Source organism: Rhea americana, unplaced genomic scaffold (genome assembly GCF_003343005.1).
Source record: "Rhea americana isolate MKP2758 unplaced genomic scaffold, rheAme1 scaffold_47, whole genome shotgun sequence".
Lineage (NCBI taxonomy): Eukaryota > Metazoa > Chordata > Aves > Rheiformes > Rheidae > Rhea > Rhea americana.
In genome coordinates, this window is record NW_028186612.1 from 1767363 (window position 1) to 1794133 (window position 26771).

The 26771-nt window shown below is 46.4% G+C and overlaps 1 protein-coding gene across 5 annotated transcripts in view; it reads left to right on the forward strand.

The window, feature by feature from the left end:
• PRKAG2 (protein kinase AMP-activated non-catalytic subunit gamma 2) overlaps positions 1–26771 on the forward strand; it is a 215860-nt gene that overhangs the window by 86791 nt on the left and 102298 nt on the right. The window contains exon 1 of one of the 5 annotated variants that reach the window (XM_085316453.1): positions 15076–15624. The exons of 3 other annotated variants lie outside the window; for them this stretch is intronic. In XM_085316453.1, the coding sequence (XP_085172579.1) occupies positions 15519–15624 (106 nt within the window). In that variant the 5' untranslated portion in view covers positions 15076–15518. Of the gene's footprint in view, positions 1–15075; positions 15625–26771 lie in introns of those variants that run through there. One more of the 5 variants, XM_085316454.1, reaches the window with a different exon arrangement.

Sequence of the window (26771 nt, forward strand, 5' to 3'; positions counted from 1 at the left end):
GTTGACCATGCACCAGCACTCCCAGGTCCTTCTCTGCAGAGCTGCTCTCCAGAAGGTCAGCCCCCAGCTTGCACTGGTGCCTGGGGTTATTTCTCCCTAGGTGCAGGACTCTGCACTTGCCCTTGTTGAACTTCAGGAGGTTCCTCTCTGCCCACCTCTCCAGCYTGTCCAGGTCTCTCTGAATGGCAGCACAGCCCTCAGGTGTATCAGCCACTCCTCCCAGCTTGGTATCATCRGCAAACTCGCTCCGTCYSCTCATCCAGRTCATTGATGAAGAAGTTGAACARGATGGGACCSAATACTGAGCCCTGGGGAACGCCACTAGCCACAGGCCTCCAACTAGACTCCACACCACTGATGATGACCCTCTGAGCTCTGCCTTTCAGCCAGTTCTCAATCCATCTCATTGTCCACTCATCTAACCCACACTTCTTGAGCTTCTCTAGGAGGATGTTATGGGRGACAGTGTCAAAAGCCTTGCTGAAGTCAAGGYACACAACGTCCACTGCTYYSCCCTCATCAACCCAGCCAGTCATTCCATCAGAGAAGGCKATGAGGTTGGTTAAGCAGGATTTCCCCTTGGRGAATCCATGCTGGCTACTCCTGATCACCTTCTTTTCTTCCATATGTCTGGAGATGACCTCCAGAATGAGCTGTTCCATCACCTTTYCAGGGATGGAGGTGAGGCTGACYRGCCTRTAGTTGCCTGGGTCCTCYTYCTTGCCCTTTTTGAAGACTGGAGTGACAYTGGCTTTCTTCSAGTCCTCAGGCACCTCTCCAGTTCTCCATGACTTTTCAAAGATGATGGAGAGCGGCCTGGCAACAGCATCCATATCAGTTATACTTGTGGACTTTCAGGGACAATGTTTCTGCTATTTCTAGCAATCCATTTGCATAAGAGGTAGGCATAGGCAGCCCCGTCAGTCTGAGCTAGTKTGAGCCACCACATGAATGAACTCTTCTCATCTGCTTCAGTGCGAGTCACTTCCAATACGTGAGGCATGAAGTGGGCCAGGAGCGCTTGTAGCATATATTTCAATTCAGTCATTGGTTGGAGCTGGGAATCATCCAGCTATGGAGCTGTTGACCCATTTGATGYACACAGCAAATTTGAAGGCAGATTGGATGTTGCTGGAACAAGGGGATGTGAAAAAGCACAGCACACCGTTTGCAGTGTAAAGCTCTGCATGGTGCCAGGTTAAGGGTTTTATTTTTCCCCATCACCATCAGTAAGTCAAATGATTATCAGAATGGATTGGGAGATCTAACGTGAGGCCTTATTGTAATTGCAGTTTTACAGAGATGAAAGGGCTGCGGAGACTGTGTAATACCAAAAGTACGTTAGCGTCATTGGATCTTATCTAACTAATTCCTTTACTTCTRGATCTAGGTAATGAAACTAAAAGTCTTCCATACTGCTCTTTATCCAACTAAAGCTCACTAGTCTGCTTTTGTCCAAAGCAGAGGAGAACAAAGATGTCACTTTGTAAAATTAATTGATTTAGGATTTTCTAGCCTAATGAATTAACTGTTTTGGATTTTATGGTGCTTAAAATAATCAACACATCAGCTGGAGGTCATATGCTTAGTTTACAATAAAAACAAGACAGGCAAGGTCTTTTACTGATGGCAGAAAATGAAACTTGGGTCTGTTTTTTTTGGACATTGTTTTATGAATGATTCCCAACTATCAAACTCTTTAAAGAAATTTATTTGAATAACGTATCCTATATAAGACAGTATATGTGTTGGGAACCAGTAACTGTTATTGCAGGTGTTTTGATAATCAAGCAAAACTTTTGAGAAGTTTCCTGACAAAGTGTRGGATGTATTAAGTGAAGGTCAGCACTATGCAGAGGACCCAATTCAAGTTTGGAAAAGTGTCTTATTAGTCACAGGAACATACATGCACATTGGATTGAGGTTCATGCTCCCCAAAGTTTATTCTGTTTGGGTCTCCAGGATGGGGTTTGTAAAGCACTCAGGAGCACCATCTCTAGTTTGCAAGCCAGCATATGAGATGTTTCTGCCAGTCTTATAAACGGACTGACCCACCAGTTGGGTTGTACAGCTCTGTGTGCCTGGGAGCTCTAGCATGGGTCAGGAGACGAACGGCTCTCCCCTCCCACCAGCGCTGGCCGACTCTACGTGGGGCGTTAAGTGCTTACTTTTCCTTTGCGTTGCACGCATTCAAACAGAACGGGCTAAAAGCAGCCCTAACTCCGATGTACACAACAGCAATAATTTCTCGATTTGTTCAGGAAACCAAGTTCTCCTCTCATAGTCCCAGGAGGGTTCATCATGGCCCTCGGTATCAACACAGGCCTGTAAGTGCATCAGCAGATGCGGCTGTCCTAAGATGACCGGTTTCTCCTGGGGAACCTGCAGGAAGGGAAGCCGTTACTCACATGCGYGTCGGCAAATGCTGCTATTCGTGACTCTTGTTTCAGGGTTGTTGTGAACAGTTCTCCTTAGTTGCCTCTGTGAGCCGGCCATACGGTTTGGTGTCAGATGTGTTGACTTAACCTTAGTATAAGGTTTCCATAGCTCTTAATGTTCATGGTCTTTTAACAGATCTGTTTAATGGTGAGTGAATTGCAGTTAGCAACCTTAACTGTAACTCAAACAGTTGATACTGTTTGTGGTTATGTAGGTGCTCCAGTGGCTTTTCCAGCCCGACGTGCCCYCTGCAGAGCCCAAGAGCCACTCGCCTGCCTTAGAGCCATGGAGGACTCGCCGCCACCATCCTACCAAGGCAGTGTGCCGTGCCCATGGCCTAAAATGACTTCAATCTATGCAGAAAAATCCCTCTCTAAAATCTTATTTATTAAGTGTTTGTCTTTTATATGGGGCACCTTCCCTCTTCATGCTTGTCAGAGGAGAGGTGTGCACCGAGCGGCCACCTCGCCTCCGAGGGTTTCTGAACGCCAAAAGGCACGAACGAGTGGAGCAYGTAGATGGGAAGTAAGAGCAGAGTTTTGGCACTGAAGTGCAGAGTTCTTAGCAAGGCACTGGCAGCTGGTTGCCATTCAGCACTKGCCTCAACTTGTTTGGCAAAGCGAACTTCAAAATGAATAAGCATTGAGGTGAGCAGTTAGCTGGTCTTTTCATCTCCTCCCTGGAAGAAGGTTCTGCTGCTTCCAGCAGAGCTAATTAAAATGTGGCTTCTGCCCTTGGGAAGGCAAATTCTGCTGTGCTAAGGATATTAAACTAACCCAATTTACTACAACTGCCTTTCTGAAAGAATTATATGGAGTAAGTTTTGACCATTAACTTCTGAACATATTGGAAACAATTTCCAAACTTGGATGTCTGAAGTTAATATCAAAGATCCTTGCTGAGATACCTATGCTAGGAAGCCAGTTGACTTGAACAAAAAAGGGCCATTTCAATTAAAAATAAAAAAGAAGAAGAAAAAGAGAGGAAAGATTCTGGACGATTTCTGTGATATTTGCACGTGATGTTTTGAAGGTGGTGAGCAATAAGGAATAGTTTCCTGTGTGGGCAACAAAGTTTTACAGTGTTGTTTTTATTACTTCAAAGCTAGAGGAAAACCCTACTTCCTCTGCAGTCAAAGGCACACTCATTGAGAAAAAACTAATTATGGCCCTTCCCTCCTTAAAAACTTAAATAATGGGGATTATCGTACCTCTGACATCTTGTACATTCACTGGCGATCACAGAAAGCTTTCAAGCAAATGCTGGGGATTAGTGCAGGCCAGTTTGTACAGCTTTCTAAATTTTTTGAATCAGAAACCCAAACYGCAGAAAAAAGTATGTGAATTGTCAGCAAATTTGTAGCATGAAGCAAAGACAGGTAGGAATAGATATTGCAGAAATCTGAATTTAGAGAAAGGATCGAAGCCAGGGCTACGGGATAAGCAGCTGTCTGGGTGACCCGGGACAGCTTCTGCGGCACTGGGGCAACCAGGGAGAGGCTGGGGGAGTGCAGATCCTGGGGAAGCTGGCCTGGCTCCCTGGGGCATTTAGCCCGGCTCTCCCTCCAACTGCGGTTTATTGGCATGGGATAACGTTATTAAGACAAGTCCGTACCATTAAAGTACCTGCACTAAAGGCTAACGAACAAGCTGATGGTTCGCGTTGGTCAGATGTGACGGCGSGGGCCGTTCACGCTGTTGTTAAACCGGCCCGTGGCTATGGCATGAGTTTGGAGGCAGAGTGTCTGGGGCTTCGTTTGGAAGAGCCAGAAGCTACYGCGGCGAAAATCCCGCCCCGAACAGCCGAGCGCCTCTCTCCTGCAGGCCCCAGCGTACCGGGCTGCAGCGTGTGTTGCAGAAGGATTCCTGCTGAGCGGCCTTTTTTGCAATTCGGCAGATTTCCTTTAAACATACTTTGGCTATAGTTAGGCTCTCACCTTTGAAAAAGCGGCATCTACCTGCCACCAGTAATTTTTAAAGAGGCGATCGAAACTCTCGTGCGCACCGGGATTCCCGGTTTGCTGCCGCACAAGTTTCCGGCTCCTGCTCCCGTGTTGCATTTTGCGCTTGAGGAGGGCGGGTGCAAGGGGGAGGCTGCGGGCTCTTCCTCGGGCGCCCGTTAAACCTCCCGAACGCTCGTTCCTGGCGCTGCCTCCCTCTACCGGCTTCTGCAGCCGCCAAGCAGCGCCGAGCGCGCTTGCGTTTCCCAGCYGCAAGAGGCTGGAGCTGGAGGACCGCCGAAGCCCTCGTCTCCAACGGCCCGAGGAGCCCGTTCAGGCGTCTCCCTGCCTCTTCCACTGCAAATCGCTGCTGTTTTGTCCGTTCCAGTTGTAAAATTGAAAGAAAGATGCACAATCTTCTGGGAAATTTACTTCTGTTTCAAGCTTTCTGTCTGCTTTTGACAGTGTTAGTAGCTTTTCCGTGTACATTTTTTACTGGTGGTCAAACAGTGGAACTGGGAGGGCTGTGGCAGGAAGGTGTCTGCTCTTCACCCGCAAAAACTGCTGGAGGTTGGCACAAGGTATAAAATCTCCTGTCTACTACTGCTGCAATGAGGAGGGAAGCAGGGTTACTGCGAGCAGATGAACTTCACTTCTGAATGCACTGTTTTGCGATTGGCGTCRATCGGAGGGATTATAGGTTATGGTATCTCATGATTGGACTCAGAAAATCTTCCCTTGTAGCATYCGAGCATCATTTACTTGCTTGAAGTGATGCTGTCATGATGTTGAAAGTCATGATATGGGGAACCTTTTGGAGGAGCGATTGCAAGGAGCAGAAGAGCATGCCCTGTGCTTCTACGTGTCTCAAACCTGCTCGAACCCAGACCTGCTCTCTAGGAATGGGGCGCTGGTTTGGGGGGATGAGATTATTGAAGGAGAGAACTGGATGGGTGAGGTTGCCTGCTTGGGTAGTGAAAGCCTGTGGTATGTAGAACAAATAAAACAAGCTGCACTRAAAGAAAGTATCCAAGCTGCACATCATCCCCTTTGGAAAATAACCCTGCAGGTCCCCAAAATCTGCCTCTGCAGAACACCAAGGTAACTATATGCTGTTCTGCACTTAGGGAACATTTCGGGGATCTGACTGGCAAACTGGTCTGTAATGGGTTTTTTAAATTTTCTGTCACCTAGCTGCCAGGAATAAGTTTTATGCTGCATTCTGTATATTCACTTCTGCCTGAAGCCCTCTCTCAAGTCCCTCCAAATTCTTTACCATAAAAGATAATAGGACACTGCAGCACTTCAGTAAATGGCATCCAGGACTGTTTCTGCACACCAAGGCACAAGGCATATTTGGAGCAGAACAGCAGTAAAGGGAGAGATGGGGAGGAATTTTTCTTCCCTTTGGAGTAGCTGGACTTTTGCCATCTGCAAGATCTGGAATCCACCCACTGTCATGCAAAATTGGCAGGTACTTAATAACRCTCCTTTTCCCAAGGCCCCATGGATACCCAGCCTGATGTTTTTTTGTAAGTACCCCATGAAAAACAATGCTAAATTTTGCTGTGTGCTGCTTTGGAGGTCACAGAGAGAACCTCAGCGGTGGCAAATGCAAAGCGTAAAATACTGTCATTGGGACGTAGTAGAGAAGGGGCCAAGTCCTAATCACATAAACAGATTCTCATATACTTTCTCTGTGCTATTTTATGAAGTGCTTATATAACTGAAAAGATTAACCTYGGAAAAAGAAGGATAGAAAACTATTTTTATGGCTTCGTATTTATGGCTTTATTATGGTCAAGGAATTAGTTTGCATTTTACAAAGCCGAAAAGRGGGGAGGAGGGAGAGGAAGGGGGCTGAATACGGAGAGATATTTGCAGGGCTCTCACAATCTTAAAGAAAAACTAAAATCCTGCGGAGTTATTGCTGTCAAATGCAGACACACAGGCAAATCCTAGAAAGGAATGGGACTTAGTATCCAGGCAACGTCAACGTTTTTTGTTAAACTACCGCCAGTGCTGCTGACAGCTTGTGCCACTTTATGGTCACACTAAAAAAGAAAATGCCTGACATCCCTGAAATCCTTAGGAAATAATTTCTCATCCATCTAGCAGATGCGAGGCTTGGCAATGAATAGCACATGCACATCTTGCAAAAATTCAAGGTTTGGAGCCTTTGATGAGTTTATGGCTAGGAAAGTGTGTGGATTCCCTGCCTCTTTTCAAACCAGGCACTTCATTTCCCCGAGAGTTCCTTATCTGCTCCCTTGGACACGGACACTTAATGTGCATTAGGGAATCGATCGTATTTGATTAAGAGGTTTATAAGCAATGTCTGCCACTGCGCTATGGGCTGCAGGATTAGAGAAGTCCTTGGCCAGGCTGAGAAAGCCTCTGCTTTTTTTTTTTTTTTTTTTCCTCCTGTTGTTGCCAGTACAACACAAATGCAAAGTGGCCAAAAGAGCTTAGGACCCTCGTTAATATGCTAATAAAGCTAATACGCTGGGGGAGAGCGTCCCTGCGTTTGCCCTTGTCCGGAGATAAGGTGTGACAGATGGGCACAGGGTGCATGCACCCCCTTGGGTTACTGCTGGTTCTCGTTGCGTCGGTCAGGCAAGTTCCCCGAAAAGCAAGTGCTCTTTGTGCTGAAAGTGTCAGTACAGTAAAGCTGACCCGTTTCCCGCATCCGCGAAGCTATGAAAGTGTGTGATGAGCCAGCCTCACTCTTAGCCCGAGGCAGGGAGACGGGAGCGCTCCCCGGCCACAGCGGCACGTTTTGTGCTCGCAGAGCAGCAGCGAAGCCGCCCGTCTGCCGGGGAAGCGCGTGGCCTCCCGTGACCGTCACCCAAGCGGACCCGGGAGACGCACCGAGCTTCCCGATGGGTTAGGTCGAGCAAAGCAAAACCCAGGAAAACTCGCTGCTGCCTGCGGTGGTATTTAGCTCACTGCTTGCTAAGGAGCTAAGCACCTTAGGAGCGGCCGGAGGAGATCCAGGGGAGCAGCTGAGCTGCASAAAGCCCGGCCGACTCCCGCGTACCCTGCGCTGTCCCTCCCGTGCCGGGTTTGCGTTGTGCCACATGGAGCAGGTCGGTGGCCTGAGCTGCAGCGGGGCTGGCAGGGACGTTGCACGGGGCGAAGCTGCTAGGAGCATCCGCCTCCGCTGCCAGCTCCATCTGCAAACCTCTTCTGCAGCCCGATCACCTCCAGGTTGTGCTTGAGGTCCTCGCACGGCCAAGGCCAGTGGCAACAACCGGGCCGTGGGGAGGAGTAGTTCGAGAGTGTGGATTTTCTAACAGGGGACTGCAAATAGGGAGGGCTGAAGGAAGCTTTGGGGAAGATACGCAGGAAAAACCACTCAGAAGATCGGTAGGAGTAGTGCCTGAGAAGCCAAGCTGCCCTGCCGGTGAGCCTGCTTTCTGCTGCGGAGGCCGGTGGGAGTTTGGTCGCTGTGGACAGGGGGGTTGTTGCTGCCGGCTCTGCTTCTGCCCTGTCCCGGTCTGAGCAACGCGTGGAGACATCTGAACTCCCCGGGGATTTTGCTGTTTGCCTTTTRAACGCCGAGGCTTGTAATAGGCAGCAAATAAACGGAAGGGAAAGCCAGGCTCTGCAGTCATCATAAATACCTACTTCCTGAGGTCTAGGCTTGCATTTTTCTTTAAGATTTTTAATTCCCTTTCTGGTTAATAGATAAGAGTGGAAGAAGGATCGCTCGAAGCGTGAGACCCACTGCCCGCCTGAGGAAGGCGTCTCGTCCGGCGGAGCTTTGGAAGGTTGTCCGTGGTCGAGCGGTGGCCCGGCAGCAGATCGGAGAGCGGAACAGAGCCCTGGAAATTCCGTCGCCTGTGCGTTGCCCGCGCTCCTTCCCCCTCCTCTGCCCTCCCGATGGGTATTTTGTTAGTGCTTTCTGCCTGAACGCCGGCGGCTGTGCCCAGATCTGGGAGCCTGGTGGCACTGTGCGACAAGGTCTGGTCCTCAGTAGTACTAGTTTAGGTGGTTTTCAAGTGAGCGTGACCAGGTGAGAAGAGCAGTGCGATCGCGCCGYGGTGCTGCTGAGCTAACCCAGCACCGAAGGAGGCAGAGGCGGGYGTCGCTGAAGAGAGGGTGACGGCACCCGCTGCAGCAAAGAGCGGGACTTGGSTGGTTTCTAGACCATCGTAGACATTATTCGGACTGGTCGCTTTGAGACCGGTCACTCCCGTCATGGCCTCTGTCTCAGGCTGTTCCCAATCTTTCCTTTCGTGCGCTGGCAGATTGCTGAATCCCTCTACCACCATGTCAGTAAGCTGGAGGATCTTTCTAACTGTGCATTAGTCTTAAAAATTCTGTAAAGGCTCTTTTGCTAACAAACTTGTTGTTTGGTCTGGATGCAAAAACCTCAGAAAAAAAAAGAAAGAAAAAGAAAAGAAGAGCTAGAAAGATTTTRAATGATTTCTCTTCCAGACCTCATGTATGTGATAATGAATGTTTCCTCCTGTGTGCTTCCATCTGCTCTGGCAGATCGTCAGTGATCTGGGTTGAGTAATCTCTTTGGAGCTCCAGCCTGGGAGACAGCCACGTGATGCACGTAATGCTTTACAGCAGCGTGAACAACACGGCGCGTTCTTGCAGAGGAAGAAGCAGAACGGACTAGTCCGACAGCCCTCCGCCTTGAGTCGGTTCCTGTCCGGCCCCTTGCCAGCCTCCTGCRGGACTTCGGGGAAGTCGCTCTGTGCAACGAAGTTACAAATCGTGCGGCTTGCATCTTTGGTGTAGTGCTAAAGATAAAAATGTGCAATAGGAAAGCTAAGCGTTGGTGATGGTCCGTGAGCAGTTTATCGCCTTGAACGGCAGAGTTAACAGGGCGAGTTTGCTGGGTTTTGGAATTATTCGTAATGTAAAAGTAAACAGGGTACTTGTCCCTCAGTCACAACTAAGGATACTTCGGAGTCATTAATTTATAGAAAAAATAAGGGCAAGTTTTTCTTCTTTGGTAAATTTTTTTTTATGCCCTTGAATTGTTTCTTAACCAGCAAATGAAGATCTGCGGTATTTGTTAGGGACTGGATGAACACGCAGACCTGGGGCGCAATGTGGAGATGCTGTGCGGGAGGTTGGAAGCATCTGCACCCGGTGGATTCCTCCAGTTCTGTTATAATCCCCTTGCTGGAGCAGTCCCGCTTGTGATGGCGGTGTAGCGTTGGATGATCCCTCAGGAATTTCTCCTTCTGGCGTTATGCCTGTATTTAGTTCGCTGGATTGAGATCCAGTCCTGKGTAATGTCTTTAGTCGCTCCTGTCAATATAGAGCCTGTGGCTATTTAGTAAGTAGTTGAAGCCCTTGCTGTAGCTGCGCAAGCCAGTCGTTGGGATTTGGGGAGCTTTGTGCTTGCGTTCGATGAGCGATTCGGACCAACACCCATCTAGAGCTACCAGCCTGTGTGTTCACTGTCAACAGAATGGGGTTGTCCGGCGTTAACAGATGTCCATGCTGTGTAAACCCCTGCACTGAAAGGCAGCTTTAGCTAGTCTGAACAAGGTCCTCAGGCTCTCAGCCCGGACCAGGAAAGCTGCACGGAAGGAAACTCCTTTGCCATCAAGCTGTTGCAGGCTTGACCTTCGGAGCTCCTGGTGACTGGTTCATTCCTTGTCTTGCAGCCAAACAGGGCGAGATCCCGCTTTGTCTCCTCGCTGCAGATCAGGAGCATCATCAGTGAAGTTGTGGAGTCAGGACTGAGGAAAACTTCTCAGGCATTAGCCTCCCTGTATCCGCTGTGTCGTAGGAACGAGCCCGCTGTGGGATCCTGTCAACCCCAAAATGGCACTGTCTGCCTTCCCTGTTGTTAGGGAACACTTCAGCTGATTTTCAACCCAAAATAGCAGATAATAATGATTCCAAGCGAGACGAGTCTCTTGGTCACCTTAGTTTGTGTGTATCTAGATTCTCCTGCTCATTGCAGGGAGCAGAGGGCTGGACAGAGAATTTGAAATGACTTTGAAATCTTGTCTTCSTGGCTGGATGTCAGGATGAGGGCGTTGCTTCAAATGTGCATGTTTGTCACCAAATTGTATTTTGTCGTAACTGAGCCCCTCCCCCTTCTCACAAAGAAGTGAGAAAAATGCAAGGAGGAAAATGTTTCTAATAAACTTTGCTGCCTCTAGTATTTCTTGTAAAAGCTCCTGMTGAGATGTTTGAGAATTTACGAAGTTTTAGGATTTGTGTTTGTCACACTAGACATACTGTAATTATTGGATCAAATACTGGTTTGCTCTTTGGAGCCCAGCGAGACTCTGGCGTRTGGAGGAGCCCCGTTTTCACATTACAAATGATAGCGCTGAAAGAGCGAGCGCTGCAAACGTGCGCAGCACCGCTTATTAATGAGATGTGGGGAAATGATAGGGTTACCATTTGGATGGGATCAAATTCATCCGTCCCAGCTTATTGGTCTTTTCAGATATGTACTCTGAGCCTGAAATACAGTATTTTTCTTCCTAGAAATCAYCAATATACCAACTCTACCATTGCTGTTAATCCTATTCCTGCTGGTTCATATTGTAAGCCCTGGAAGGGTATAATAGAAAAAATATCGCAAAGATACCAGCAATGTGCTTTATCAGTAATTTACCAAGTGAGCTGGAGAATCTAGTATACACCTTTGGGTCTTCTAAAATTAAGTAAAATTAAACTTTCATAGTTTTCAAGCCCAAGCAGTGCCAGCCCGACAGCTTCAGAGACTGAAATCTGTTTTAATGCACAGTGAAAGCAGCATGAAGCTTATATAAAAAAAAAGGAATAAAGACAAAACCTCATTACAGTGAAACACTTGGTTATGATTATGGAAAGTAATTGAGCCCAGCTTGGAATCATAAACTCGAAATTCTTTTATGGAGTGTGAGCTGGCCTCGCACCAGATGGAGAAACTGGTAGTTYGTATTTCTCTTTGAAAATGCAGGCAGTATGGTCTCTTCAAAGAGTGTGCAAGTGGTGTTCAGGCAAAACGTGTTTCTCTTGTAGGGCATTGCATCACTTATAGTCTAGAGGATTTTGTTTTTTAAAGGAAAGGTTTCTTTTACGTATTTCTTTGAGGGTTATTTTAATATTTTCCCAATTTTCTATTTATATAAAATACAGTTGCAGTTAAAACGAGTTAAAACGAGTGTGGTGTTATGAGGCCTGTGGGCATGCCTCCCTGCCAATGACAGTGATAGGAAATGATAATTTTACCAGCATCTGTCTACAGAATTGAGAAGAGAAATTTAGAGTAATTCTAGCTTACGGATAATTTTAAGGAGRACAAGGCAGAGAACAGTGCTGTGTTTTTGCACAGTATTTGCACCATCATACAGACTTTACACCTCCTTGCGATGAGTGGATCAGCTATTGCGTTTCAAAACTCTGATGACGCAGCCATCGCCTGCCGGTTGTGCTCYGCTCTGCTACGGCGTCTTCCACATTGCCAATAAGGGCAGGAGACCAAACCTTAACCCTCAAAACCCAGATCTACCTTGTAGAACAAATCTTTACATCACCTTCAAAACAAGGAAGATTTTTGTTGCGTTTGGGACTAAAGGATCACCTTAAATCACTGCTGTGGCAGTGGAAGGATGCAAAATGTGCTTTTATCCTGGGAGAAGGGGAATTGAAGAGCAGGAAGTGGCAAGAAGAGGGAGCAGCGCTCCCCACCTCTGAGCTCTTTCCGGGSCACCTGGGAGCAGTAGAGGCCTTTCGCAGGTTGGACTGAAGGTGCCTCTTGCCCTGACCCTCCTCTCCTCATGTGCCCCTCTGAATTACAGAAAGATAGTGGAAAGAGGTGTCTCTCTTTCCCTTGCTCTGCTCTAGTCTCCACTTAAGAAAAATTCCTGCTGCTTCCGAAACGGGGGAAATCAAGTGTGAAGAGAAGCAGATTCAGCATGTTGCTTTGCTTGGACAACATGTCTGCATAATGTTGTTTCGCTCGAGTGTCCAGGATTGTAGGGAAGCATTTCATACACGTGCACGTGTGTTGGTTCCCTCTCCCAAAATCRGTTTATTAAGATGTTGTGTGCTTGGCGCCTCCTAGAGTGAGGTGTTTTTTTTCTCCTGTAGCTCAAAAMAAATATAACGTGCTATAACTAATTTGGGAGACTTTAAGGTAGCTCGACAAGAGTCCWCTTCATGGTTGTTTGGTAGGGATTGGTGGTTTTGACCTGCAGAATTTAGATGGCCTCAAAGGAGCTCTTTGAAGCCCAGCTTTTTATTATTAGTTTTACAAGAGCCTTCCATTGGAATCATTAAGAAGATGTAGTAGCTGGTGTAAATGCTCTAATATCTGCTCAAACATTAGCTGTGGGAGATAAAATGATCATACTCAACACACATACTGGGTTTTTTTTTTAACAAATTACTGTGAAAGTCAGTGCTGTCTCATTTTCTGGTAGCTCTGTGGAGAAACGTTAGGGTCTTACTGCCTTTCTAAATTAGGGGAAATGAGCCCTCCTGGTGCAATGGCCCTGCTGGAAAAGGTCATCAGCTACTAAGCTACTGTTTATCCTTGGCTTTGGCCAAAAGGGGGCTGTTTCTGTGCTGAAGCAATACCAATTTTTATCTCATTAAAAAGGGATTTAAATTATTTGGTTGCTGATGACAGTAAGTCATTCTCAGCAGTACTTTGGCCACTAAGGAATGAGGAGGAGAAACTTGATGTCCAGATCACRTTGGTGGTGTAGGGAGTGTTGTTTRTGTCTTTGGCCAAGYGAAGGCTGGCAGGGGAACTTGGTAACCATCTCCAAATGCATAGAAGGCTGCTCCAGAGCAGAAGGGAACGATCTGTTCTCCATGTGCACAGCACATAAGACAAGAAGCAGTGGACTTAAATTGCAGCAAGGAAGAGTCAGTTTTGATATTGGGGAAATGTTTTTCAAATGAGAAAGACTGTAAAGGCCATTGCTGTTATGGGAGTAGCTTGAGAGCTGGCCCACAACACAGATCATGACACAGAGCCTGACTCAGGCTTGGTGGCACAAGAGTGGCAGAAGGCAGGGAAGGGACAAGGAAGATGGAGCGTGCAGAACTCAATATGACTGTCACACAAGTCCGGGCAGGGCGTGATGGGCTTGGCACTTCTTACAATGAGAAAAGTATTTAGGTAACCCTGACTTTCCCCTACTGAGCCTTAAACACTTCTTCATTGCTCCACCTGCTTCTTCTTTGCACCAGATTAGCTGTGAGCCCCAAGGGAAGGGTTGGAGAACAAGCTTCTAGAAAGCAGCATGCAAACAGGTTGCAGAAGGTTGTCGTTTGGTGAAAAGCACTGAGATCTTTATATGCAGAGCTGAAATTTGTGKCTGAGGCATTCACTGCTGAGAGCACAAAGACTGGGTTAAAAGGGGATAGGAGGACAAGTCAGGAGGGGGAAGATTGTGAAGAGCCTTAACTTAGTTGTTCTAGTTCCTCGCTTGGATATAGTGACAGCCCTACCTGGAAGATAATTAAGTGTCTTGTTAATAAGTACGTTGATTATTTTATTTAATAGGTTGAAGAACAAAGTAGCCCTCTGTACTGCCCTCTCCCATGTTCTCCCTAGAGTAATGTAAGCAAGTGCTGAAGGTGGCTGAGGAACCTGTTGTCCCTTCTGCAGCTTTGCTCAGGCTACCTGAAGCCCTGGGACATTCTTGCACTGATGCCTTCGTGACACACCTCTTTCTGAAAGACTGTAGCTTGCAAGGACACTATGTTRACAGAAGTCTTTTCCCCAATAATTTTGGCCATTTTTTTCTTCTTTCTAATGATATTAAGTCATGCCAGCAATTGTGGGCATGAAAGAAAGAGGTATGCTTCTTTGGGAAGGGAAAAGGTGGTATGTCCTTTAGCTCCTCCCAGGAATGAAAAAAATGAGACTCTTGTTATTCATACAGGGTTTGATTTTTGACAGAACTGATCCTCAAGCTCCAGTGAAGTCTGGAGGAGAAGCTCATGCTCTGTAACTTTAAAAATAAAGCCTTTTTTTTTTTTCCCCAGAGCATTTGCTTTTGCTGTAATCTTAGAAAGATTGGGCACGGCAGTTTGACCATGCCTCGATTTGTGCCTGCACTTGTTTCCAGCTGCTYGAGATCCAGCCCACAGTCTTCAGCCCTTTCCTAAAATAAAACAGCTCTACATCTACAACCTCGGAGCCAACCATAATACGCCCCTGCCCCGTACGGGGGAGTAAGAGCCCCGTGAAAATTTGTCTCTTTAGAAAGACCACAAGGCAGATTTTAATCCGCTCGTGTTGCAGGCGGCCGCCCTGCGCGCCTCCTGCTTTGCAGGCAGCAAACGTGAGCGGGGCGATCTCTGCCCGGCGCGTACGTACAGCCGGTACGCGGCCCCGGCTGCAGTTTCCAGAAGGTATCTGCCTTCTTTTCATGAACTGGCAGCAGCTCTTGCCCATTAGTCCGTTAGTCATTAGTCGCGGAGGGCCGGGCGCTTGCGAGCTTGTCGATACGCAGCTCTACTACGCCGTGGCCGCGAAGACCTAGCGCGCGTGAATCAAAATAGTCGGGTGATGTCATGGCCCRGTGCGAGCGTGCCCCGGCCGCCTGCTGCCAAGAATTGTCCGTACCGGCGCGGTTTCCTTTTACAGCCTTTTTGAAGAGTCATCATGCAGAACTGCACATGACAGTTGCCTTCAAGAGGGCCGGGGGCTCCTTTGCATAGTTAGTGGTTTTTAAAAGGAGGGAACTTCTCAGCYGGTTACTGACCTTTTCCGCCTGAGCTGATCCACCGGGACATTTTGCTTCGGTCTCGGAGGCTTCTGACGGCTGGTGGATAGGAGCTCTGCTGCTGCAAGGAGCACAGACGTCGAACCTCTCCCGGCGGCCGCAGATATTTGCAGGCTCGTCACTGTACGCTGCAATTAAGACCGGCAGAGCGTTGCCTGCGAGGTTTGGCAACTCGCTGCGGGGCCGCTCTCTGCAAAGACTAAACCAAGCACGTTCGAGCTGGATTTCCAGCGCGCCGCGCTTTTTTCTTTCTTTTTTTTTTTTCCCCAGCCACATGGTCTTTCCGAAGTTTTATTTCCTCGCGCTCGGGCTGGCGGTGTAAGCGGCGCCTTTCCCTGCCCCTCGTGCTGCCTTTCGGTCCGGTCTGCGTTTTCTCCTTCGGTGCTGGGTATGCCTGACAGCTGCTGCTGCTGCTTGGGTGCATGTTGCAGCTCATGAAGCGTTTTGGCAGTTTTAGAGGAAGCAAGAGAGGAAAGGAGCAGTGCAAAAGCTCYGAGAGGCGCCAGTCCGACCCTCGTAGCCTGCTAGGTAGGGACCGTCTGCGTTCCCCATCCTCAAGGACGTTACTCCGTGGGAGCGTGCAGTGGGGTGGTATCGAGTTTTGCACTTCCTAATTTCACTGACGCGTTGTGCGGTAAATACTGGAGAGTRTTTTAATGGGATTTTGCCCCAGAGGGGAAAAGCTAAACTCACAGCTGTAACACAAGTCAGAAATGATTTTTAGGGGAAACGTTACAGTACACTTTGCAGTAAACTTTATGAAATGCAGTCTACAGGGCTGTCAGCTGTGTACTTCAGACTAGTGTACCTTTAATTGAAAAACTGTAACTAAATGATGAGTTAGGGCCAACATTAYAGCTTGAAAGACAGATTTTCAGTACAGAGAAATTGCATAGCCATCTGATAAGTAATCCATTTTAAAACATGTCCTTGTGGTACTGTAGTTTCCAATGCAGTTGTGCTGCAGTTGCAATTAATTGCAGTTTCTCAGTTAGAAGTTTCCCTGGTTGTTGATACAGGACAGGTGCTGAGTTGTGTGGGAGATAATATCTGTGTATCAGATAAGGATAAATTGGCCGGGACACAGGGAGTGTTTTGGCAGGATCTAGACGTGTTTCTTAAGGCTGCTGGAGGAGTATAATGTTTAATGTATTTCCTACGCTGACTGACGGGAGTTGTTTTAGAGCTCTCTGGTTCCCAGAAGACCATGAGTTCTGCYGAGAGACTCTGTCCCGTGACTACAGTGCTTTAAAATGATGTTCTACTGAGTCAGGCAGACAAGTTCACTGAGGCTGACGGCTCTGCAAGGCTCTTTTTACCCTGTGTCAGGCAGGAGTCACTGCATTAAACTCAGCAGAATGACCAAGGTAGGAGACGTGGTGGACCACATGGACGGGCTGTAGAGGTGCATGCGGATTTAGCGAGGAGGAGTTGCTRTTGATGGATGAGGAGTGGCTGTCCGTCCAGAAAGCTTGAATTTCTATTACTTACTGTTTTGAAATTTATTTGGTGATCATTTGAGTTGTTTTTAATGTCTCCCCCTAAAAAAATGGTTTTCCTTTTTTTTTTTTTTTAAACCTATTTTATACAATTAAGTGTTTTTAAAGCTAAGGTACTGCACCTCATTCTGAATTTCCCTAAACCAGTCTGAGTGTGTTTGTGCTGACGTGATGTTAAGCTCAAGCTGATGCGAATGAGATGCAAYCCGGTCTTTAGAGTTTCACAGCGTAAGCGAGATGTACAGAGGCAGGCGACAGAGCCTTTATGCAAGAAGGGGGCAAGATCTGTTTTATAGATTGCCCAGATCTACAGAAATATTCTCAAGTTCTGATTCACACTCCTAAATTCCCRTGGGCAGAAGCATGTGTGTGACTTGTTGACTGAGTGATTAATGGCACTTTGAGCTATTAATTAATCTTCTTCCCCATCAATAAGTTGGCGATAGCCAACATCTGCAAAAGGATTTGATGCTGGTATGAGCAGAGCGTTGCAAGTAAACTTCCTTGGAGGCGAGCTCTGAACCCGCTGCTAATCTTCCTCTGCAGAGAAAATAACTCATCCTGCAGCAGGAGCATTGGCTATGGGAACCTTCCACATTTTTGATAGGGTTATGAAAAGATCTGAAAGCGTAATAGGCCAAAAAATATGTTCCTCCTTCATTGTCCTTTCCCAAAGTTGGCTGAAAAGTTTYGGTGTTGTGAAAGGGCTTTACTGTATTTTGGGCTCCTCGGTGCTGTGAGTTACATGGTTTATAATCCAACAGGTAACGAGCAGCCTAACTAGCTTTGAGGAGCAGACTCTCACATTAATCTAGCTATGTGGTACGCAGACAGAATTATAAATACATTTACGCTACCAAATTTGCATAAATTATTCCTGCAAAGCACAACCAGGTCAGTTCCCTGCTTCACCTTGTCCTCCTGAATGGAGGCCACCARGCTGCTGCTGGGATTGCCTCTGCGATCCCTCCGGAGCCTGGCTTCCTCTCGGGAAGCAGGTTAATGCTTGCAAATGCTTTTTTTTATTTAGGATCATGTAGGAGCATTTGCAAGAAGCAGCCTCAGTGGCTCACCTGGCTCGGGCACGCGCCGGTGCCTTCCCCGTAGCAATCTGGGTTGTGCTTTCCAAGCAGAACGGGGTGGAGGTGGCTACGGGAAGCGTTTCGTGCCAGCGCGGCTCCCGCAGGGCGCGCACCGGGCTCGGCCCGTGTCCGCCCTGCTCCTCCTCTTGCGATCGTGCAGGTGCACGGTGGTGCATTCAGCCGCGGGCTTGCTGAATGGTTTTGATAATTCTTTTCAGCAACGAGATGGGCAGGGAAAGATAGACAAAGGGCCAGCGGTACCCCAGAACGGCGTGTTCTGTCACTTCTGATTTTTCTCAGCCACCTCCTGTAAGAGTCTGTTCATCTTTGTAAAGAGGCCTGGGCCAGAGTGCTTTCTTTCTTGGGGTAAATGCCATTGCAACTAAAATGTTTCTCAAATAGTGCTTTCTTATAGAAATCAGTTGAGCTAAGCCCAGTATTTCCTCTGCACCGATGAAGAGGTTGACTTCTCGGCAGAGAAGTGGAGGTAGAGTTGCCAACCATGGAGATAAACTAGGATCTCTCTAAGTCCCCATCAGTCCCCGCATGCCGAGTGAACAGCGGGAAGAGACCTCAGCATGGCCCAGAACAGAGCAGAAATGGAGAGCATGTAGAAAAGTGAAGGAGAGTGGCGTGAACAAGAGTGAGATGTGAACGTGAGGAGGAAGCRCTGCGAGGCGAAGGTTGGTAGCTTTGCCCGTAAAGAGGAGCCACCGGCAGAGAGATCCGGGAGCTTGAGGTCTCCACCAAGTGGCAGAGAAGGGCTGGGATTTTCACAGCTGCGATGTCTGGAATTATACAAAATGCACCCAGCCTCGAGGTCCCAGCTGCACATTTCCTCCTTCCTGCCACGGGTGCCAGGTCTCTGCTTTGTCCCTTCTGACCTGCATGGCGATGAGGGGGCTCCGGGGTCTCTAGACCTAAGGTACTGGATACTGTATTTTGGAGTATGTTTAAAGCATCTTTGTGGTTCGAGTCCTATGGAAACGTCTTCTCCACGTGGTCAGAAACGCTCTGAGTTTCTTCCACAGCTAATCGTTGTCCTTCCCTGATAGCTGGAGCCGGGGGTGAGTTTGGATTGTKTGTAGAGCAGAGAAATCATGGCCTCTTCCCTCCTGACAGCAGAGATGGGACAATCACATTGGTGACTACTGTGTGTGGTTACCATGTTATGCGTGACTCTGCACCCAGCTTAGATAACAGTCCACGGCATGGAGTTACACTGAGCCAACAGGCGCACGGCTTACAGCGTTTAAGTGCAGTGATGGTGCAAATGTAGAACAAGGCGRTGCTTCAGACTGGCTCCAATCACACGTTGTCAGCACAGTTGAGATAGATACTGGTTGCAGGTTGTTGCGCYGAGAAATGGCAGGAAGGGGGAAGTGGCTGCAACAGGAGGCACCAGCTGAACTCCTGCTCCTCTGGCCTGGGGAGCTGTAGCCCATCAGACATTTTCTGCCAAAGCAGGTGGTGCTASTGGTGGGAGGACCCGAGCTGAGATGTTTGTCATTCTGGTAGGATGTTTCTGATATGAGGCAATGGGGAAGAAACCACGGTGACAAAATTCCTGGAGAAATGAGAGTGATGAGGTTGCTGTGCATTCCCGGTGTACGGCACTCCAGCGATGAGAGTAAAAGACAAAAGAACGGAAACTGCTCCTTAAAAGCAGCTACAAGAGACTGGGCAACTATCAGCATCAGACACCGGGACCTCTTCAGTTTGTTAATGATTTTCTCAACTAGTTTTCATGCTCTGTTGAGCTGACAGAGGTTTTAGAAAATGTGCAGCCCTGACTGATCAGTGCCAATTAATCTTGTACTAAAGAGAGCTCCAGGACCTGGGAGCTGTGAAGCTTGTGCAGCTGGTTGTCAGGGAGCAGAAAAGCAGAGAGGAGTTCAGTGAAATATCGGAGACCTTTTCCCACCCTGTTCTGCTTCCATGTGTTCGCTCTCCTGCTGCTTTCTGGCACACACCACCAGGGTAGATACTCACATGAATCCTCACACCCAAAGGCACTCTGAATGTGGAGAGAAGGGTTGTACCCATGGAGCARTACAAGCAGCAAGGTATTTTCAGGCAGGTGTTGGTGTATGCCAATAGTAATAAACCCCACAAARCCTCCGCTAATTTGGTGGTGGTTCTGGTTAAAAGCAGACATGAGATTCAAAGCAAGGTACATTGAGCAGAGTCCTCCCTCGCCCCTGGTGCAGAGCTGGGTAACCTCCTTCCTCCTGAGCCTTTTCATCACCCTTATGTTGCCTTAAAGGAATGTAGGCTCCTCAGAAAGAGTTATCTGAGGGTGCCAATAATCCAAGTAATTTCTTTTCAAACATTACTTTTGTCTGAAAGGCAGGTGATTGATAGATGTGAAAATGCAGTAAGTCCTTTTGAAGGACAGACTTACAGATCATTCCTACAAATGGACCTACCCACTGACRCTTCCTCCCCAGCCCTACGGGGGCTCCATGCAGCTCTGTGCACCTATTTGCAATGTTCAATGCAGAATATTTATATTACTGTAAATGACATTAGTCAGCATTGCCATGCTGATGCCAGTACTGTCTGCAGTGGGTGAGATGAGCTGGGCCAGCCTCRGAGCAGAGCAGGACATTCCCTTTGGTGGGGCCTTTTGGAAACGGTGCTGGTTTTAAGCAGCAGGAGTGCCCGGGGGGTCCTTGTGGCTATGGACCTTCCACTGAATTCGGCTTTCAGGTGTTGGACATTAGTGCCTGTCAGTGCGTGTATTTGCCTCCCCAAGGCAGATGCAGCAGAAAAGACACTTCAGTTTATTACTGTCTTTTATATATAAGGTATATTTTTCTTTAATTTTGATGCTRTTCAAATGGTGTCATTTGGCAGAACAAGAGGAATATTATCCCTGAAAGACAAAGAAAAACTAAAAGCAAATCTTGGGATTAAATCTAGATAAAGCAGTGAAATACAAGTATGAGGCAAAGAAAGAAGATTCCCTGAGGTTGAAGGTCACTTCCAATGTACAGAGGAAATCTGTATATAAGCCTGGAAAAATATCTGTGTTATCTTGTCATATAATTAATTATTTGATTCATTTTTTAGTTATAAAGGTGAAAAGAGTATAATGCAGACAACACTTACCTATATGACATCTTGGTTTAAAGACTGCAGCCTGGAGTCCCTTCATGCTGAATGCTAGATAATCACCATTTATGTGCCGAGAATCACTGGAATTACTGATTTCAGTGTGTGATCAAGATTAGTTTCAGCCTTATTGTACCAGTTTGGAGTAGTGTTGTGATTTTTTTCCCCCTTCTTCTTTACTTGTATTTTTCCAAGGCCCTGACTTTCAGAAGAATTTCTGTATGAGAAGCTGTTATCCTAGGTTGACTTCCAACTTGATCTGAGTGTACTAACCGATACCACAATTTATTTGCACTTCCGTACATCCATATTATAAATGCTTTTGCCAGAGGTTAAAAGCAAATTTCCAAAACAGATCTGTTTGCACAGCATAAAATTCCTCTTGACAATAGCATTTAGGCAGGTAGGTGCTTTTGTTTAATTAGAAATCAATGTTTTGGACTATTGACTCCCTGCTCAAAGTTTCAGTGAATTGCCCAAGAATGCAATTTAAAAGATGTTGTTAAGGCAGCTTGTTTGTCAGGTTTATTGGGTCAGCAAATCCCAGGAATTACTAGGATTCAGCTGTTTTCTACGTGGCTACTTTCACCTTTATTCCTGTCCAACCTAAAAGCAGCTCAAGGACTCAGAAGTGCTGTGAGCAGTGTGATTTAACTTCTCAAAATTGTTTTAGCCACTTTATTGTCATTACGGAGCTGCACTGAAACGCGAAGGCTTAAGTCTCAAGAGATGAGGCTCTGCTCCGTGAGACATCACCACGCTGTCGGCAGGCTTGGCTTTGAGGCTTGGGTTCTCCACGCTGGCAAGGTCACGTGGCCTTACTTGGTGCGAGGACACAGCCCGGCAGTGCATCCCACGCTGGCACAGAAGAGTTCCCATCTTARTCCTTTTTCTGCTGCTCTTACTTTGGTACAGTTACAGTGATTTAGCTCCAGGATGGATGAAAGGAATAGCTCATGTTAATTAAGCTGTTGTTTCTTCAGAGAATTTTCCAGGCGTTCAAAAACTGCTGTTTCCCAGGAGTATGTTCTCAGTGTGGTAACAAGGAAGCTTTTGAAACGCTCAGAGCTACAAGGATTGTTTCATGGATCCTGTCCGTCTGGCCCCATGGTTTTATTTTGGTCAGTGAGGGAATTATGGTACAGAGGACTCTCGGGAGAAGCGCTGCCTTTCCTGGCTGTGATGCTCTTGGAGAGGGACRGGATGATTTGTGGTGTCTCTGTTGCTTTCTGCTGGCTCCGAGTTACTGTGACAGCAGGGAGAAAGCTGCAGTGAATGCTGCAGGCCTCAGCTTAGGTGCAGGAATGGCTGGGGGCTGCCTCTGACTTCTAGGGCCGTGGGTTAGTGCAGTAGCATCTTAGTCTCCCACATGATGGATAGACATTGGGCCTTCAAAAAGCGCTAGCGGGAGGAAAGCTTCTGCTGCACGCATTTGTAGATATGCAAACATCAGAGACTTCTGACTCTGACATTCACTCGAGCTAATGGGAACAAACTTACGAGCTGATACTACACCATGCGCAGTTCCCAAGTAGATGCAGCCATCACATGGGCTGGCAAAATGCTAAGAGGTGTCAGCAAGAAATAAACTGAGAACTAGTCTATCGCAGAACTCTGGAAGGAGATGGACTTCCATCATACAGCAAAGTTCAATTCCATTTCAGTGTTTTCATATAATGCTGTCTATCCCACAGGCAATTAAAACTCTTGCCAAAATTGTTATGTGTGGTATAATTAGAGGTAATGAACAAGATTAGTACAAGAAACCAATTTAAGAAATAGAGATAAGGGAACATGGGTAAGTGAGACGCAGAGTCAACAGGATTCATGAGACAGATGRACATGGTGAAAGTTTGAAATTGCAAGGCTCTTGCTGCAATAGTGGCAAAAACATAGGGTGTCAGAGGCCAGGACTGTGCCAGCCTCACTGACAGAAGGACTGAGCTTTAASGATAGGAGGTTGGAATAGTACGGATGTTTTCCAAGGGAAATACCTGAAACTAGGTATAGTCAACACTCAGGAATCAATATTGGGACTAATATTCGTTAGTGACCTGGATGACAGARTGAACTGTCAACRGGTYRGTGAGAGATACTGAATTGGGTGATRGTTAGCACCCCGAGCAACWGACCTTCAATCTTGAGRGACCTTGGGAAACTTGAGRATTGGCCAAGAGAAATCTCRTGAACAAGAAGTGCCTCATCTGGGGTGAAATGATCTGATGCTGGGCATGACTGAATAGCAGCTCTACAGAAAAGGACCTTGGGGTTATGGTGGATACCATGTTGAAAATGATCCAAACATCTACTGCCATTATGTCCTGGACTGCATTAGAGGAATGGAGCAGTCCAGTCAAGGAAAGTTATCACCCCCCTCTGCCTGTTGGTAGTATGGCTGCACCTGGAATGGTGTGTCCAGTTTGTGGTACCCTAGTCCAAAAATTGCTTAGAAACTGGAGAGGGTTTCCCTGGAGCATCACTAAGATAGTCATGAGCCTAGAGCACCTGACCTGTGAGAAGAGGATGAGGCACTAGGGCTGTTTTTGTCCAGCAAAGAGAAGGCTAAGGGGCAATCTAATAGCAGCCTGCAACGACCTTGGGTGGAATTAAAAAGATACTAGAGACAAACTCTTTTTGGAAGTGATAGATGGTAAAACAACAGATAGAATTTGTGGCTGAAGAGGTTCAGATTGCATATTAGTAGAAACATGGAGGGTGGTGCTGCACTGGCACAGGTAACCCAAAGCAGTTGTGGACTCTCCATCCTTGGAGGTTTTCAAGAGTCACCTAGACAAAGCATGACTGACCTGGTCTAGATTGATWATAGACCAGTTTCAAGCAGGAGGCTGGAGTGGAGGTCACCAGAGGTCTGTTCCAACCAACATTTCTGTGATTTTGTGGGTATCTCAACTGTTCCAGTTGTGAGGAAAGCTGGAGTTGCCATTCTCCTGGTCATGGATCTTTTCCCACCAAATTCTCAGTGTTGACATACATTTGCCCTTGTTTTTATAAGCTATGGCCGGTTGTACAGCCGATTCATATCAGCAGACCAGTGGAAGGAGAGCACTGTGAACACCAAGACGGAGCAACACCAAATCATTCGTTGGTCTGACAAAGGCAGAGYGAGTTGTGTAGCATGCAGAAGGCACTCGGAGTTAAAGGCTGCCTTCTGGCTATTTTGTACAAATGAAGTGCGGCCTTGAGAGCCCTGGACAGTTACTAATGCAACCCTGAGCTAAGCAGTGTCTGGGCATCCCTGAGCCGCTGCCCCACTTGGAGAAGTATTCATTTACCAGCTTGAGGAATTGCAGTGGGACTGGGTTTGTATCAGCTATCTGTCACTATAGCAACTCCTCACTTAACCAGTCCCCGTACTAAAAATAGATCACCTTGATCTCAAGGAAAGAAAACCAAGGGAAATCAAAAGGGACAGTGATACGCGAAAGCTGTGGAGTCAGCTATTGACTCAAGGATGGAGCATTTGAAATCTCTTATAAATAATCTATCATGTAAAACAAATATTTGAGAGGAATCCATCTAATCTGGAAACCTCCCAGCATCAGTCGGTTTGAAGTTTTGGCAAAAGGCATACATTATTTTTTATCAGAGAGAAGTGTTTAGAGTTACCTTCGAGCGCACTGGGGATGCTGAAAGCTGTGTGGGATGTTGCTAGGGGGGGGTTATGATGTGTAAAGGGTCTTATCTTTCAGGTAAGCAGATCTGCAGCTCTGTCATTAGATCCGGTAGCCTCATATGCATTTATATAACATAAAGTAAGCCATCAAAATCCCTACTCATTATTGAAATTGTTACTAGTATCTGTGGAAGTCTGTGAAGGATGCAAACCTGAAAAATGTTGAATGCTAGTAGTGAAGTCTCTGCTATCTCATGCTGAAGTTAATAGGAGTCGAGTGTTTTGGCACTACCGTGTAGGGACAGGGTCCTCTGTAAGGGAAATACAGATCATACTCAGTAGTATTTTTCCTCCAGKCCCAGCTAGTGGTTACCTCTGAAGGTAATGGAAATGTATCTCCATGAAGGGGGTAGTAGCTGGTTGAAGGCAAAATAGCAATAAGATGAACAGCTTGTTCCACAGCTAATGAGCTGCAGAATTTACTGAAAACATTTTTGGTGGAAAAAGAACCAGATTTGCATCAAAACAGTCCACATCTCATACATGGTATACGTGGCACCCAGGAAAGGGTTAATTTAGCTTTCAGAGGTGGCTGGAATTAGCATCATGTAGTCAGCAGTATCAGTCAGCGAGAGTTTGTTCTTGATAAAAGGGCAGATTATTTTAATGACCTTTTTGGGTTGACAGTTTGCAGACATAGTTGATACTGAAGTGTGTAGGTATTTGGCTGCCCCTACCTTATATATTRTCATAATTATTTTTATTTAGCATTATGAATTACATTTTTTACATTTAGTTTGTCTTCTAGAAAGAAGATAAGCAGTTTTCCTGTGGTAACATAGATCATCACAGGAGTACATCTGTGCAGTGATATTTCTCAGTTCTCATCACTGTAACTTTTCAAACTTGAAACATATAATTATAGAGAAAAAAAGTAGGATTAATTCTTATTTAATTTTTTTACTTCAGTAGAGATCGACTACTTTCACGTCACCTGGGGATCTGGCCCATATTCTTTACCTCTTCACTAGGTGCTCTTTTTGATCAGTTTTGGAAATCTGAAGAAACCATACTGCAGAGTAATTAGAAATCCCAAGCACACTCCCAGACTGGACACATAGAAGTGTGAAAATAGAAGTGCAATTCTTTAAAGAGAATAAAGTTGTTCACTGAAGAGATCCAGTGATGCGAAGCCCATAGGCTTACCCCAGGCACGAATCTGGCCTGCTGTCACTGTTGTCTGGGGGAGAGCTACATCAAAGTGCATGTTTGGCTGAATTTCTCAAATATACAGCCATGACTGAGAAGAAGATTAGAGCAAATTAAYTTCATTCAAGGTCTTGTGCATTCATAGTTAGCTGAGTCTCCTGGAGATGTTAGTTTACATTAGTGGAGTAACATAYATATATATAAATTGTAGTTTACAATATATAGTATATAATAGGTGATATATATTATATAATTATAAAATATCATACAGTGTTGTTATTGCTATATATGCTGAAAGGCAAAAATTTTCCCAGATCACAGGAGTTATTGCCAGGAAATGCTCTGTTTGGTGCTTTTACTCCCACCTTCAGCCTGGCAGCAGATTTGGCATGGACACAGAATTTGCTCTAGGAATGAGCAGAGCTCCTGGTACTCTCTATAATTCTCTCTATAGGACATATTCATGGAAGTCAAATTCTTTTTTCCTCCCTTAGCTGGCAAGACCTCCGGGTGGTCAGAAGAGCTCCTTCCTCTAAAGAGGCTGCTGCTTCCACTGGGCTGCCAGTCTCCTCCTTATCCCAGAGCAGGTGACAGCTTTCTATTGCTGTCAGATTTGCTTTTATTTCCTTGTGTCCCCAAAGGAGTCCAGAGTTTTTCTTTATGTCAGCCAGGTCCTTCTTTAAAAGTTTATGGAGATCCTTTCTGGCAGTGGTAATAAGGAAATTAGTTTATTTGAACTAAGAAACAAAAAGCTTAAAAAATAAAAGCATCGTAGTGTAATTAGTTACAAATTTTCCTAAAGATAACACAGGAAGATACAAAACACAAGGCAAAGCACTGAGATCCCTACAAGAAATCCCAACAGAACAAACTAACCTTGAGATGTGAGAGAATAATACAGGAAAACTGTAATATTCAAAATTAATGAGACTAACTTAGGAGACTCACACAGAAAGGATTACATTATGGTAGCGAGCTGCCAGGTGATTTGAAAGCCTACTATGAAAAACATGAGTGAGTAGCACTCTTTAAAATTTAATTGCAAAACTGTCTGGGAGATAGAGAGATGCTGCTCCTCTGATGGCAGAGCTGGCAACTGGTCAGGGGACCGAAGGACATGCTTGATGCTTGCTC